At 41.5% G+C, this 16,398-nt stretch overlaps 1 protein-coding gene across 4 annotated transcripts in view; it reads right to left on the minus strand.

The window, feature by feature from the left end:
- Positions 1–1,473: 1,473 nt before the first annotated feature.
- MINDY4 (MINDY lysine 48 deubiquitinase 4) overlaps positions 1,474–16,398 on the minus strand; it is a 77,765-nt gene continuing 62,840 nt past the window's right edge. For 3 of the 4 annotated variants that reach the window (XM_054273670.1, XM_054273669.1, XM_054273668.1), the window contains exons 16-18: positions 12,074–12,254; positions 7,509–7,581; positions 1,474–2,640 (exon numbers count right to left, since the gene is read on the minus strand). In XM_054273670.1, coding sequence (XP_054129645.1) covers positions 2,592–2,640; positions 7,509–7,581; positions 12,074–12,254 — 303 coding nt within the window. In that variant the 3' untranslated portion in view covers positions 1,474–2,591. The remainder of the gene's footprint in view (positions 2,641–7,508; positions 7,582–12,073; positions 12,255–16,398) is intronic. The other variant, XM_054273671.1, reaches the window with a different exon arrangement.

Raw genomic sequence — 16,398 nt, forward strand, 5'->3', positions numbered from 1 at the left:
ATACAAGGACACAATGACAGATAATAGGTAAGAAAAATCTGTTTTAACATAAAATATTCTCAATCAACCAGTGATGAATGAGCCTCAAAGTTCTTTGGAGTCTGTTTTAGAAAGAGAGTTCAGGGCCTCTCCTCATCTTTGTTTACCCTCCACAAGAACCCCAATACCATATTTTCCAAACACATTTTCTTTCTCATACCCTAAACATCTTTACATCTTCATGGGTGTGATGCACTGGAGACAATCCTCTTGGGATCCCTTTGTAGGAACAACTCTCATCCTAAAACAGAGCTCCTCCACACCCTGGAATCTCCCCTCCTCTGGACAGAGAACAGATGCCCTGAACACCTCAGCACTGCAGGCACCCAGATTTCAGTCAGATCAGATCTGCCTGTCCCACAGCAGCTCCTCCTGCCCCAGACCAGCCCTTATCTCTGCCTTATCTCCAACCTGACACAGTTTAAAGCTTTGAAATAAATGGTGTGGGTTTACTAGGCTGGAAAAAACAGTAAGGAATTTTTTTGGTTCCAAAAATCTTCCAACATTTGTCATCTCCACAGTATCTTCTGTGCAAATGCACCCCTCAAAATTTTATCTTATGGATGTCCTGTGAGGCAAGTGGGAAAGTCAAATTGTATTTTTTTCATGAAACAAAGTGTGCATTATAGAATAAAGAAATTTCCAAGAGGGGAAAAAAGGATTTACATCTGGGATCTGTGGCTGTTTAGGACTTGCCAGAAACACTGAAGCTCGAGCTGAGGTATCTTAAAGGCATTATTGAATCCACCTGCAGCTGACAGCACAAACACATCCCTAAGTACACAGGGATGGCAGGGGCAGCAGTCAGGAATGAGCATGGATCTGGTGCTGAATCTCTTTGGGAGATCTGGATCTCCTGAAGTTTTAAGTTCATCTGTCTGATCTAAACCAAACAGATTTTAGTACACTGAAATAAATAAAATTTAAATAACTTCAACCCTGAGATGCTTTACTGCATATAATGGCTTTAAACTGAAAGAGGGCAGGTTTAGGTTGGATATTAGGAAAAAATTTTTCCCTGGCACAGGTGCCCAGAGCAGCTGTGGCTGCCCCTGGATCCCTGGAAGTGTCCAAGGCCAGGCTGGACAGGGCAGGGCTTGGAACACCCTGGGATAATGGAAGGTGTCTCTGCCATGACAGGGGGGTGGAACAAGATGATTTCTAATTTCCCTTCCCACTCAAACCATTCTGTGACAGTTTGATGTGAATGGGAAGCAAAGGGAGAGGCAGATCTTCATCTAAAGGCCATCTCAACCTTTCCTTTTCCTTATGTTCATGTTGATTTTCAAATCTAACTCCAGTGCTAATTCCCTGAGATCTCCATTTGCACAGTCAGTTTGCACCTACACCCAGAGCAACAATGAATTTTTGCTGGAAATGGATTTTCCACCCATTTTTCAGGACCCAGAGGAGTTCCCACACTGACTAGGAAGAAGGTGCTACAATAAACATAAGGAAGTAAAAGTCCTTTATTGAACCTTCATGAAATATTCACTCTCAGGAGAGGAATACCTCCAGAAACACCATTTATCTGCCTTTTTCCCTGAGGCATTTTTTCCAACCTTCTGTACAGTAACTTGCCCCAATTTTGGTAAAGTGTTGCTAAAGCAGAATTAGTCAGATTACAAACTGTGGCTTCAGTACCTCAGTATCCATCTCCACAGCCCCTCATTCCAGCACATGCATTTTATTTAACCATGGAAACTGGTACTTATCACAGATAGGCACCATTTGAATTTCAAAACTAACAGATCTTCTGTTTTCTTGTAGTTATGAAGAAGCAAATCCCAGCTCTGATCTGCCACCTGGATGTGAATAAACCCTCATGTAGAAATAAGGGCATCAATGTAAAGATACTGATACAGCTGCCTCTTAGCAGAAAGAAAAATGAGCTATATCAGCATGAGGCACTGTTACACATCAGCTGCACCTAGGAACTATCAATGGGATTATTTTGGTAACACATGACGACAGTCCTTACTGCAAATTTGTGACACAACAAGAACTTGGTATAGGCCAGACTTTCCTCAAAAAAAGCCCAGATGGTCACCAGCCTATTTAGGCTTGCTAACACCAGGTAACTAGCTAAATATAAATTCCTTGGATGATGTTTTATAGTGGCACTGCAGCTTTTTCAAGGAAGAACAAGGCAGGACAGAGAAGGCTGTAAAGTGAGAGAAATCTGGGTTCAGCATCTCCCATCAGATGCTTCCAAACAATTGCAGGATACAGAGTGGATCCAGCAGGAGACCTCAGGGGGACGTTGATGACTTCAGAGCTTCATCTGTAACCTTGATTTGGTGGTGGGAACCCAGCCTGCCCTCAGGAGCTTTATGCTGAGGGCAGAGACAAGGAATTTACGTCAGTGTTGTTTATATTAACAGCAAAAATATCTGAAGCACGAGGTGACTGAGGTGAAACTCTGCCAGCCTGCAAACCTTGTCATTCTTCCTCATCTCCAACTGCCCTATTTCCTGCATTGGTGGGAATAGGAATGTGCTCATTCAGTCATTTCCTTTTGGTCTTCCCAAATAAAGTGCAGCTCAGATCAGTCACAAGATGGGTTCTGTGCCGTTCCAGTCGATGACAGCTCCTTGCCACCTAGAAATGAAATCATTTACATCCATCAGTTCATCGCCTGAAAAGCAAACCCACAGCCCTGAACCACCCAGGGAAGCTCAGACTGGGATGGGCTTGTTTGGGGTGACTGATCCTATCCCAAAGGGAACAGAGCAGAAATCAGGGAATTGTATCCTGGTTTTAGGTGCCAAGGTTGGAGGTCTCTGTCCTGACTCTTCCTCCAGCCTCTCTGGGCAACACAGCAGCTGATTCACAACAGAGACCTTCATGTTGGACACAATAATTAGGGAATGCCCAAGATGGCAACAAGAATTAACCCTAAATAAATATTAACCCAAAATTCTCACTCTCAGCTGTCAGTAGGCAATTTGCTTATTTTGTTATTTTTTGTTTAGCTCTAATTAGGAACTCTGTGCCTGAGATCCTGTGCCTGGATCCCTTCACTGAGCTCCTTTCTTTGCTCCTGAGCGTGGCTCCATGGCTCACTTTAATGGTGATGTTTTGCTTTTCCTGTGCTGAGGTTCTGCTTTTCTCTGCCCTTTTTCCTCCTTCAGCATGACCCTGAATATGAACACTGAGAACAGAATGATTCTGGAACCTTCCAGGTTTCTCATTCCTGGCTCTGCACTGGCTGCCCACCTCAGCAATGTGATGAATGCAAAGGAGACATCAATCCTGAATCTGCCACAAAATTTGTCTGCAAACCATGGCAAAAGACAGAGATCTGCTCCAAAACCTGGTGAAAGCAGGATGGTCACCTCCCTGAAGTGAGCCAGCTCACCCCTCATGGCACGGATTCACCCTTGGCCGTGGCTTTTCTCATCTGCAAGGTCATGCTCCACTTTTTCTAGGAAATAAACTGTTGCATTCTCAGTGCTGAGTATTTATATCAGTTCTGAAAATCTGTCTCAGCGTAGTAAGGCACTGGTGAGGGGGTGGAGGGAGCAGTGAGCTGCCAGTGCCACATTCCTTCTGTCACCGAGGACAGGATGTGTCAGCAAGGGTATGGCAGCTCAGTCCTTGAGCTGAGCAAGCCAATTAAGTGTAAAACAAAACCAAAAGCTGAATTCTTGCAGTCTTCAGGGCAATGTCTCAAAGGAAGTGACCATCTGAGGGCTGTTGTGAAATTTTTCCTTCTGCTTTTTTACTTTGCTGAGACAATTATAATTGAGAATTGCAGAATGATTGTCTCCATCCCAGGAAAACAGAGTAGGAATACACAGCAGATATGCCCCACATCCTAAATTAAAAGCAGAATTTTTTTCATTTGTTTATTCAACCTAAATCAAGCGTTTGCCAGAGGTGAGAGCTGTCCCTGTCAGACAGTTCAGAATGTCACCCTTAAACAACCAAATGGAAAAAACAACTGCCACCTTCTGTCCCCACTGGGTTTGTCAGGTTATGCCATCAAATCATCCCTTATCTTTGAGGACAATCTTCCCAAAGTGCAACTTTCTGTTTCACCAGGGTGATTAAAGCTTTGAGAGGGATCCACAGAGCCCAAAAAATGAGTCTGCACTGTGTCCTGTGGGATTGCTCACCTTGCGGACACCATTTCTGCTGTTGGTAAAGTTGTTAATCACAGTGCAGTGAGGAACTGGCTTTTATTAAAACTGGCTTTCCATAAAGAGCTTAAACAGAACATAATTTTTGAAGCAGGACTGAAGGTTATTTTCAGAACAAGCCTCATCTCCTGGGTTTATTTTCAAACAATTTTTTAGACCCAAAAAAAGCTTTTGGCTGTTTGCTTCTATGAGACAGTTCTAAAACATTTTTCCCCCTCTTGTATCTGCACAAGAAAAGGTGTTAAAGAGTGAGGAATCTCACTCACAGATGCTGAAATAGCATTTTATTTACAAACAGATACCAAACTTCCTGGACAATGCAGCTGATCACTTCCCCAAACTATCCTGCCACAGTGTAATTGCAATATGAGGCCTTTTCTAGCTGCTGATTCAATTATAATTTATCAGATCAGCAAAAGGAAAACTACATTTGACCCACCTGCCTCAAGTACAACCTCACCCAAGGTCATGCAGTTAACGGGAACTGAAGAGGAACAGGTCAGGCCCTGAACAATGCTCAGTCTGGAATAGCACTCAGTGAGCATCTCCTGTGCTGACAATTTGGTATTGTTTGGGAGCACATCAATAATTCAGGGTGAAATGCCCAGGATCTGCTCTTCTCTCATCCACCAAATCCCATTTGGGTGTTTACAGGTGAACTCATGGATCCCACAGCCCCACTACCACAGAGGGTTAACAAAAAATCCTCCTAAATTCAGGTTCTAAAAGCAGAGGAGAGTTTGGCCCCCCTCAGGCTGAGCTAACAGATGTTATTTCCTCCAGAGCTGAGGATCAGCACTGTGATATAAGAGTATTCCTCAGGGAACAGCAGGATGAGTTGTCTGCACGGCATCTCCAGAACAAGCCAGGGATGCACATTCCAGACATCCCTGGGCAGAATCCTCTGCTGCCACAGATGTCTGGGGCTCAGAGCCACAAGAAAAGCACTTTTACTTGTCCTTTTTCTGGGGACCTGCAGGTTACACTGGTACCTGGTGGTGACTGGTCATGCCAGAGCCAGCTGAAGGGTTCCCTGCTCTAAACTCAGAACTGAACTCTTCTGATGTTTCACACAACAGGGACTGAAAACAGGAGCCTCCTCCTCCTCCTGCAGAAGCAAAACAATCTTTCTTCTTCTTCTTCTTCTTCTTCTTCTTCTTCTTCTTCTTCTTCTTCTTCTTCTTCTTCTTCTTCTTCTTCTTCTTCTCCTTCTTCTTCTTCTGATTTACTATTATTATTATTATTATTATTATTATTATTATTATTATTATTATTATTATCTAAATGCAAAACCTGTCTATTACCAGTGCAGTTTTCCCTTTAGGAGAGGGTAAGAGAATGAAGAGCAGGCAGATGTGAGGCACAGAACTCAATGTGTTAAAGGATGGTGGTGCTCAGATATTGGGGTAAGCAACAGGCTTAATTAAATTAATTTAATTAATTAATTTAATTCATTGTCATGGACTAAACCAGAACTGAGGCATGTGAATAGAAGCAAAACTCTCAATTAACAATAAAACCAATTAATGATAGTTTATTGTCTCAGCTCTGCTTGTCCAGACCGTGGAATTCTCCACTCTGCCTGAGAAATGATCCTGCATTTTTTGAAGAGAGAAATCTTCATCATGAATTCTTCATCAAAAATAAATAACAGCTTTTTGCTTTATTAAAAATTAGTTTAGGGGAATTTTAAACATTTTTATCATAAAAAAACATTTTTTATGGCATAAATTGCTAAAAATTTGGTTATTTGGGTTGGTTCTTACTTTTCTTTATATGTTGTTCTGCAGTAGGAAGAAAAAGTTCTTTAAACAAAAAGGAAGAAATTTAACATGAAAAACCTCTTGCAGCAAGGCCACGCTTAAATAAATACCCTCAAAGCAAAGGGAAAACACTGAAAACAAGGAGCCAGCCTGCCCAGGGTAAATCAGACTGAGAATGCTACAAACAAAATAAATCGACACTGGAATTTGCTGGTAATTTACCTCTCAAGCAGATGAAAGCAGAGAACTTAAAATAAACAAACAGCAGCAGCACCACCACTGTATAACTCTGACACAATGCCAGGAATGGAAGATATCCTAAGACTTTAAGTAGTTGCATGCATTATTTTCCCTGTGGGGCTTTCTGAGGTTATGCATTATTTACTTTAGTTTGCAGTCCTGCTGATGTGTCACTGGAAATGAGGAATCAATAAAATCTGTATGTGCAGGAAGGCTGCACTGATGTCACTGCTGTCATCTTGCAGGATGCCTCTTCTACCTTTCAGTGATTTTCTGATCAACACACTGGCAGCCACTGTTCTTATTTATTTATTTTCTTCTGAGTTGTTTTTTTTTTGGGGTTTTTTTTTTGGGGGCGGTTTTTTTTTGTTTTTTTTTTTTTGCAGAGCAAATTGTAGCAAGGGCAGGAGGGAAACTGCAAGAGAAACCTGAAGCTGCCTGGCTGGCTGATTTAACAAATGTTATGGTCTCTGACAATGAGGCTTTCACTTCTTGCTCCAGAGATATTCAGATAGTAACTTCCAAAGCCTTGCTGGAATTGATATAAAGCTGAATTTTCTGCCCAGTTAAATTTCTCCATTTTGCTTCTTTCATGTCTCACCGAGCTGAAAATGTTCCCAATCACTTCAGTATGATTTGGATGAATTGCTTATATAGGCCTCAAAATGGCCATGAAAATCCCAACATGAGAGGAATTATCCTTGTCTGTAAGGAGAGAAAATGAGCTAAGGGCTGTCAGGAATGACTGCACAAAATTTGACACACTCTGTGCTCTCCACAGAAAACTGAGACTCTTCAATGGGCTTTCATGCATTGAAAATAACACCCAGGTCCTCCCTTTTGCTCTTCAGAAAAGACTGATGAAAATTGAATAAATTGTCTCCTTTTCTCACTATACCTCTGCAATCAAGCACTTTTGGGAATTAGATTTAGATTAGATTTAGATTTAGATTTAGATTAGATTTAGACTTAGACTCTTTAGATTTAGATTTAGATTTAGATTTAGATTTAGACTCTTTAGATTTAGATTTAGTTGCAACCTAGCTCTGCTCTCAGACTGAATTTGGCTCAGTCAGTTCTTGGTGATGGAAGTGAAGGTTCCTCTAAGAATGAACACTTTGGACAGTTCAGTGTTAATTACAATAGCACACAATTAAATGTGTAAAATATATTAATACAGCCTGGCCCATTCAGATCCTTTCTGATTTTTAAGCATTAATTTTTCAGCTTTACTTGCTGAAATTTTTTTTGAGATTCCTCACATATATTACTTGTGTCAACAACTGAATGTATCTGTATGAAAAACTGGAATTTCACTTACTTTGTCCTAATACAGTGCTCAAGTGGAGGAGTAAGATCATTTTCTTTATTTTCAGGGCACACCTGAGTTGTATCTGCAGAGACAAAACAGACATTGTTAGTGCCTGGAGAACATTTTCTTCCTACAGAACCCCACAGAAAAGACCTCTCAGATGGTTTGAGTCCAACCACCGCCCACTGTGCCTGATCCAGGTTAGATTGCTCATACAGAGATGGTTTCAAGGAAAACCACAGGTCATAAAATGAAATCATGTGCTGCAGGGCCATCATGAGGCCTTTATTTTGCAATTATTTTGTAATTACTGAGTAATTTTGTTACTCAAACGCTAAGGACAGTGGTGGTGCTACACTTGAACAGGAAACCCTGAGCTCAGTTTGAACTGGGGTAGGACCATTCCCCCCTGGAAAAAGAAGATTTTCCCTGAACTGCTAAGCAAGCAATGCACAGACAGGAGAAGATGCTGTGTGGAATACTGCTGGGGAAGATGAAACAGGAAAGCCTTATAAATATTATTGTCTGACAAAAGATTTTGAGAATATAGAAACTATAAGTGAGACTGAAATGAAAGGAAGCTTTGAGATACCTCAGTTACTGAACAACTGGAAAACAATGGTGTGGCCAGCTGAAGGTAATCCCCTTTTGATGAAACAACACCCTCTGCTTGCAGACAGGCCCAAGGGTCAGAGCAGACCCTGCCAGCTTGGCAGAAGGGGCCCAAAGAGGAGTTTTTAGGGTTTAAAATGTAACACAGAATGGTGATGTAATGATTCTTATAGGCTGTATGTAAATGCTATAGGATTTGTATCTTGTACTAGATTGGTTAGTGAGAATCAGAATATTCAACACAGAAGAAGATTTACGGTATTGTAACGGGAACCTCGCTCTCTTATCCTCTTATCCTCTTTTAGTCTCTCTCTCATCCTCTCTTTTACTCTCTCATCCCCTTTACCATGCTCTTGCCTTCTCTCTCTTTCCCACTCTACTTCTCTCAGGCCTGCTCTGAGCTGTGGCTGGCAGCTCCCTGCAGGGCCCTGTACTCAGGCCCTTGGAAATAAACCCCAAGTTCCATGACCAGAAGAAGATTTATTGTGTTGTAAAGGGAACCTCACCCTCTAATCCTCTTTACCCCTCTCTTTACCTCTCTCCCTCTTTCAGGCCTGCTCTGAGCTGTGGCTGGCAGCTCCCAGCAGGGCCCTGCACCCAGGCCCTTTGCAATAAACCCCAAATTCCAAGTCCTGGCTTCAGAGATCTCTCATCTCCATCCATCCCCACCATCCTAACCCCCAGTGGCTCCTACAGAACCCCAGGGAGCCTCCCCAGGCTGGGAGCATTCCCTGGGGATGGAGAGGCCATCACAGCACTCTGGGGAAAACAGAGAGGTCACTGTCTGAGCCACGGCATCTGTCAACAGTGAAAGTAGAGCTGAACTTCCCAGGGACAAAACATCCTGCCATCAGCTTGGATGTCAGTCTGCTCAGCTGTTTCCTGTTTTGGAATCAGACATTTAAACTGCAGCAGACCAAGGGATTTGTTTGTTTTTTTTTTTCTCTTTCTCCTTTTCTCTCTGTCGCCCAGCCAATGGAGCACGATGCCAAGGCAGGGTGCAGGACTTGGGTCTGCTTCAGTGAGACTGATGGAGACAGGATGGGAGGGGATTGTCCTGACCATTCACAGCTGCCAGTCTCAGATCTAGCTGGCTCTCTCATGTCACAGACAGGACCTGGCTCTCCCTTGTGTCTGATGGGTACAAACACATGCAGAAAACTCTGGAGGGAGACAGACAATATTTAAAAGTACATGAAGTACTGGTGGTTTTCCTTTAGATCTTCAGGAACTTAGAGGCACACAGGAATCTTTTAAGTTTAAAAGAGCCTTTTTTATCATAATTTTGAAGAGTTTGTAACACAGAATTTTAGAATAATAGAAGTTGAAGTCTCTAAGATCATCAAAACTAACCATACATCCAGCACCACCACCATGTTCACTATTAAACCATGTCCCCAAGTGCCACAACTACAGGTTTTTGAGCACTTCCAGGAATGGTGACTCCACCACTCCCCTGGGCAACCTGTTCCAGTGCTTGACAACCCCTTCTGTGAGGAAATTTTTCTCTAAACCTCTCCAGGTGCAACCTAAGCCACTGTCCTGACCATAGCCCTGATAGCAGGACAGGCACTTGGTGTGGCTGCTTTTCCCACTCATGGCCAACTCTGATGCAATTTTGTCATTTTTAGACTTGAACTCTTCCAATCAAACAGTTTGAATGGAGTGTTTCCATCCAAAGAAACAGGAAAAAAAGTATAAAGGTGTACCTAAGAGTCAAAGAAAAGGAATATATACATTCTACCCTTAATTAGTGAGAAACTGAGTACCAGCACTGTTACAGCTCTTCCTTGCCTATCCAAAATTTCTACTCCAATGGAAAGAATTTATATTATTATTGTTGTTATTATTATTATTATTATTATTATTACTATTACTATTACTATTGCTATTATTACTATTATTATTACTATTATTATTATTACTATTTTCCTCTCTTTATAATCGTATGTTGATGTCATTAACCTGATTTTATGAAGGAACTTTATGTTTCTTGTCTATATTTTGGCAAATGGTTAAATATGAGAAGCAGAGCAAATTCTCAATATAAAGTAGCAACTGCTGCTACTCCCAAAATATAATTCTACACTTCTTTTTTGCCTTTCTTGCCCAGTGCAATTTCTTTAGTATTTCCTGAAATGTGGCCTTGATGGTAATTTTACCTAATTATAATCAAGATTCCCACTTTAAGGAATTCAACTTTTTGCTCAAATAAATCAAAAATATCTCCTGCTGCTGGGAGATGTGCCTGGGGCAGCACCCAGCTCCTCATGCTGCATCTCCAGGTGATGCTGCCTAAACATCACCTCTTGCTGGGATTTCCACAAGGGAAATACCAACAATATTTAGCATTCTGCTATTTCCATCTGCTCCTGTGTGCTGGGTTTAGATGTTTGGCCAGTGTTACCTTTTTGGATGTAAAGTAATTACAGTTTTCCCCAGACCTTGCAAGGGATTACTGCATAGCCAGAACCAGGGCAGCGTTTTTGTGGAATGATGAAAGTATTTGCATTTTTACTGTCTTTTGCAGAATTTCACAGATAACAAAGGATTTACTGCACAGCTCTGGAAGGGGCTATGGCCACAACAAAGAGATATCTACAACTCCATCACATTTTGGCTTTGAGGAGAAACACAAAGGAATGCCATGACAGGTTGGACAGCAAAGGGAAAAATTTATATGAGCTCTGGGGAATTTCTCATCCAGGGATCTTTGGCAGCTCTTGATTTTGAGAACATTCAAATGAGAACATTTTGAGAAAGACACATTAGGGTACCTGTTTTGGACCAGATGTTATGTTGTACAACACAATAGAAAAAATGTGTCTCTAGTCCTGTGCTCAGCTGTGTCATCCATGTCACTTTTGTCTGGGATGTGGGAACCAGCTAGCAACCACAGTCCTGTGAAAATGGATCATATTTGGAGCTAATATATCATGTGACCCCTGCAGTAGAATGACAGGGATTTTCTTTAAAGTAAGAGGATAAATAACAGGCAGAAGGATGATTGAACTCACTACCAAATCTTGTGAGGGGCTCAAACCCCCAGCACTCCCAGCACAGAAACAACTTTGCCACATGGACTCAAGCAGAACATACAACACCCATGCTGTGCAAAAACCTGGATGTTGGTGCAAATAAGGAACAGAGACAACTTATTTCTAAAGAGCAGACTGCAGTAGAGTGGCTCCTTAAGATTGAGAAGGAATTTGGTTATCAAAGAATAACGGGCAAGATTGTATAAATGTACCAAAGGAAAGAAAGCAAAAGGTGAGTAGGATATTATTAGCAAACAGGGATTTAGTGGTGGGGAATGTATTGAAGTAGGTGCTTTCTAAGGATCAGAATACTCATCCAAATGCTTTCCAGTTGAAGAAGTATTTACTGTAAAAGCAGCTGTGTAATTTGGCATGGCTTCCTAGAAGAAGGAGTGTAACAAGTTGGAAAATCTTTTGCAGGCTTGCACTTCAAGGCAGGTAAGAGCTAAACTAAAAAAGCTAAACTTTTTTAGCAGAGTACTGGCATCTTCTTGCCTTGGAAGCAAGGATTTCATGTTTCCTCACCCTCTCTGCTCATTCTCTTACAAGCATTTAGGTTGAGGAACTGGACACCTGCACTTTCTGCTACAGTGAGATGATGTGAAGGAGAATGGGAGTAGAGAAATATATTTTGTAGTCCTGGGAGTATGAATAAGCCAGATATCACAACCTGTTCCTTGGGAATCAGTGCCACTGGAATTTTTGCCAGTGTGTATAAAGTAACACATGCTCAGTATTAACCCTTCCAAGAGCTTGTCCTCAAAACTTTCTTGCGAAATGCAATTAATCACAAAAACTAATGATGGAAATTAGGCAACAGCACACAAATTAACACACTGCCTGCACCCATTCACTATTTGTATTATTGGATCCTCCCTTCTGCCCCCCCAGAGGTGAAATGCAGATTCAGGGAGCTGATCATACCCACTGTCAGGCGAATCTCTTCGTCCTGGTTGGCCAAGCCATCGTAGTAATAGAGGTCAAACCTCCGTCCCGTTTTCCAGTCACTGAGCAAATCCTTCTCCAAACAGAAAAGCACACTGAAGTGGCTTTCACTGCAGACCAGCCAAATTGGGTACTTGGGGGTCTTCAAGTAACAGCCAACCTAGAAGGAAAATACAAAATAGCAGAACTTCACTGGGGTTGGGGGGAGAAACAATTCGTTGTGGAAAATATAAAATTTGGAAAATAATTTATTTATTCTAGGCTACAAACACTAATGAAGGCTCATTAGAGACTGTTGATGAAGCAGATCAGTACATCTCTGGTAAATCATGGAGCATATAAAGCAAATATTAGGCCTTGGGTTGTGGCAGGTAATGAAATGCAGTTGTAGTGCTCTTACAGCTCCAAGATCGGATCCCAGAAGAGCTGAACCAACAGGAAATATGTCATTTGCAACAGCTGTAAAACCACAGGAATACAACATGGGATCAATGGGAGGCTGTGCTGTCATTCAACACTGACTGGAAACCAGGTAAGACACTCACAGCATCTCAAGTGCCCTGAGACATCCCTGCCTGGGCAACTCAACTGAGCCCAAAATCTTGTGTTGAGCAAAGAAACCAATGTATTCCCTTCACTTTATCACCTCCTAGTTCATAGGAGGTAATACAAAATACAAAACACGTATTTTCAGCCCCAGAAGAAAGCAATAACAGAAACATTTGTTTTGCTTCATTATTCGTAAAAAATGAAATATGCTCATGGGAAAATAAAACTTGAACCACAGCCTTTTCTAAGCCTTTGTCCTTCTTTTGAAAATGTATTTATAAATAATCTGAATATTCTCTAAGAAAGTGCATAAAAACTTTCATATTCAGTCATAGATGTTTTTAACTAGAATACTCAAGAGATTTAATCTATAAGGGATGGAGGAGGGGGATACCAGCAGCACTGCAGCTGGGTTTTGTACCTTTGAGAAATTGCTTAGGGAAACTGAAATCTGAAATTAAACATTTTGCTTTCAGTGAAATCATTTTGTTTTCAGTCATTTTGCTTTTCACTGAAAAAGCCCTAGTGGAAACTGAGGAAATTTAACAGAAAAATTCTCATACATGATTTCTAGATATAGATTTGTGGATGCAGTTCCTGCAGTGCAGCCCTCAGTTCTTTACCCTGGGCACAGGGGCAAATGACAAAAGCCAAAAGGCAGAAGCCAACATTAATTCTGTTGTAATCAAAACTCTTACCAGCACCCCAAGTTTGTGTTTTCATCTTGATGGACATTTAGAATTTATATCTGAAGTGTTACGAGTGCAAATTCAGCTGCCTTCCACAATGAGAATTTCTTCTGATGTTAGATAACAAGTCTCCAGCTAATTAAGTAACTGTTCCCTGACTCATTACTTTGCTAATATCTATTTAAAACAGCCTTTTATACAACAGTTTTGCTTTTTATGTGAATTCTTGGCTTAGAAGTAAAGAATTTTTTGCAAGCTTCCAATAACACTCGTAACAGGAGTTATCAAGAAAGAAAATACGCAGTTTCAACAAAAGATGGCAAATTAGAGGGACACAGATGAAAAGATTCAGTCTCACAAACATGCATATTTTAATATGCAGATAAGTCAAAGCCAAAAAGAACAGCCAGTCTCCTCCTAAAAATGTGTTCTTCCTACATTTGTCTGCAAAAGCAACTTCCCAGCTTCATCAAACAACATTTGACAAAGATCAGAGAGATGCAGAACCTTCAAAGCCATGTCCACTCCAGCCCTTACTCACATGAACCATCCCCCTGAAGCCAGGACAAACTGTTCAGATGATTGAGGGCTGCAGGAACATTCTCCAAAAATGTGCAGTTTTCAATTACAATCTTTGCAGAAAGCAGCGAGGGCATGAACTTTGAGACAACTCAGAGAGTCTAAAAATATTGTAGCTCAAATCCTCCTCTCCCAGAAGAAGGGAGAAATCTTTGTTTTGGTCACATCAATTTAACCAGCTGAGGATTAGCTGCTGCCTTTGACACCGAGATGCAGAACATATTTTGTACAAAATACAATGTGGAACCATGCTGATGACAAGGTGAGGACAACCCTCACTGTGAGGATTCCTTTGGCTGCTTCTTCAATCATCAGCTGTCGTGTGGAGCAGAATCATTGAGATTTGGGTTGGAAAGGACCTCCAGGAGCATCAAGCCCAGCCTCTGACTGAACATCACCTCAACAACCACAGCAGAGCACTGAGTGCCACATCCATTGGGTTCTTCAATACTCCAAGGAATGAGGACTCCACCACCTCCCTGGGCAGCCCATCCCAACATCTGACCACACTTCCAGTGAAGGAATTCCTGATGATGTCCTGCCTGACCCTCCCCTGGTGCAGCCTGAGGCCGTTTCCTCTTGTCCTTGTCCCACTTGTTGCCTGGGAGAAGAGGCTGACCCTCACCTCCCCACACCTCCAATCCAAACCAAGGGGTTTGGATAGCAATAAGGTCATCCCTGAGCCTCCTTTTCTCCAGGCTCACCATCCCCAGCTTCCTCAGCAGCTCCTGACTCTCCAGACCCTTCCCATACACAGAATTATGGCCTCATTTCTCTGCTCCGGCTGGTGAGGTCTGAGCGCTTCCTCAGCTGCATGATCAGCCTGCTTGGTGGCATTAATACTGAATAAAACCTGGAATAAAACCTGGAAACAGGACAGGGAAGAACACTCAGGGTTCTGACTCCTCAAAAACCCCTCAAACTCAACAGTGTCTGTGCCATCCAACAAGAGCCTGGCAGAGAACAGAGCTGATTAAGATCCCTTCTTTCCAGTGTCTTCCCTACATATGTAGGGCCGAATTCCAAAGGCAAATAAGGCATATGTGACTTGTATCCTTTTAATGATATTTTTTTTTTAATAAGAGTTAAATGGCTGTATTTTTATCACTATTCAAGTATTGGTTTTCCAGCAGCCTCATTACTCATTTTCAGGCGAAAGGAAAATAAAAGGGGAATGCATGAGGTGTCCTTTCATGCTGCATTTCTTCAATTCTGGTCCCCTCTCTTACAAAGCCCTCAAGAATGATCATAAATTTCAGGAACACCCTTCTGATCTTTGGGAAACATCAACTTTTCAAAAGCAAGCACCTTCAAAGGGCTCACTCTCCATCTGATATCTCTGTGTATTCACACAATGGTGAAATTCAACCTACAGACAAGTATTTACTGCTGGAGAATTATCCAAACAGATCAGCCAGAGTGAGTGGATGTTACCTCAACATTCTGCCCTGATTTGTCCCTTGAACAAGGCCAACTTTTGCCATGTTTATTCCAAAAAAAATCCCAAAAAACCAACAAAACAAACAAGCAAATGTGATACTCAAACCAAGCAGGATAACTGGATATGGCCAATTTTTCTCCAGGAGTTTTATCACTTAATATAATTTCCCCACCTTGCTTGTGGGACTTTACTATTCATTTTCTAGTTATAATTAGTCATTCCTTGCTTTATGTTTCTTTCCCTGAATACAGCTGCTAGAGATGTTTATTTGAGAAGTAATCACAGCATGTCATGGTTCCACAGAGGGCTGGGTTCTGCCAGACTGAGGAATTTCTGGTAGGATTGACAGGCAAGAAGATAATTACACCAAGCTTTCAGAGTTACAGGCAACAGCCCATTGTTTGTTCTGTCAGGGTTTTATTCCCCACAGCTGCAGTGACCTTTTCTGAATGAATATTGAACAATGTTCCAGGGTGTTCAGAGTGAAGTGTCAGGGGTGTAAAATCTAAAATCAAACACCTTTTCAGCAGCCCTTGGGGGAGCAGTGACCCCATTGATGCAGGGCACCCCTGAAACACCAGCTCAGCCACAAAAATGCAGATAATTAAAGGACACTGTGAGGGTGAAGTTATTGCCATTGCCAAATACTTGATTTCAATCAGATTGAGAAAAATAAAATTATTGCTTATGAGATCTGATATTCAGAGTATGCAGTATGTGCCAGGTGAGACAGAAATTGAAGAGTTTATAGCCATATAAAATAATAGACATATAAAATACTAACAGCCATAAAAATAATTTTAGCCATATAAAATAATAGCAAATAGCAAACACTACTGCTACACTGGAGCCTTAGGTAATTTCTCTGCAGCTTTGGATCAATTTTCAATTTTTTTTTTTTTTTTTTTTTTTTTTTTTTTTTTGGTAGAAAAGGAAATCTTTCTGATAATGAACTGGGGGGAAAAAAAGGACATGACTGAAGAAGAATAGAAAGAGATGTGTGTTAAATCTTAGGATCGCCAAAGCAAAGAAGACACTCCTGGAAA

Source organism: Melozone crissalis, unplaced genomic scaffold (genome assembly GCF_028551555.1).
Source record: "Melozone crissalis strain CALT ecotype California unplaced genomic scaffold, PUWL_Pcris_2 ptg000016l_1, whole genome shotgun sequence".
Taxonomy (NCBI): Eukaryota; Metazoa; Chordata; class Aves; order Passeriformes; family Passerellidae; genus Melozone; species Melozone crissalis.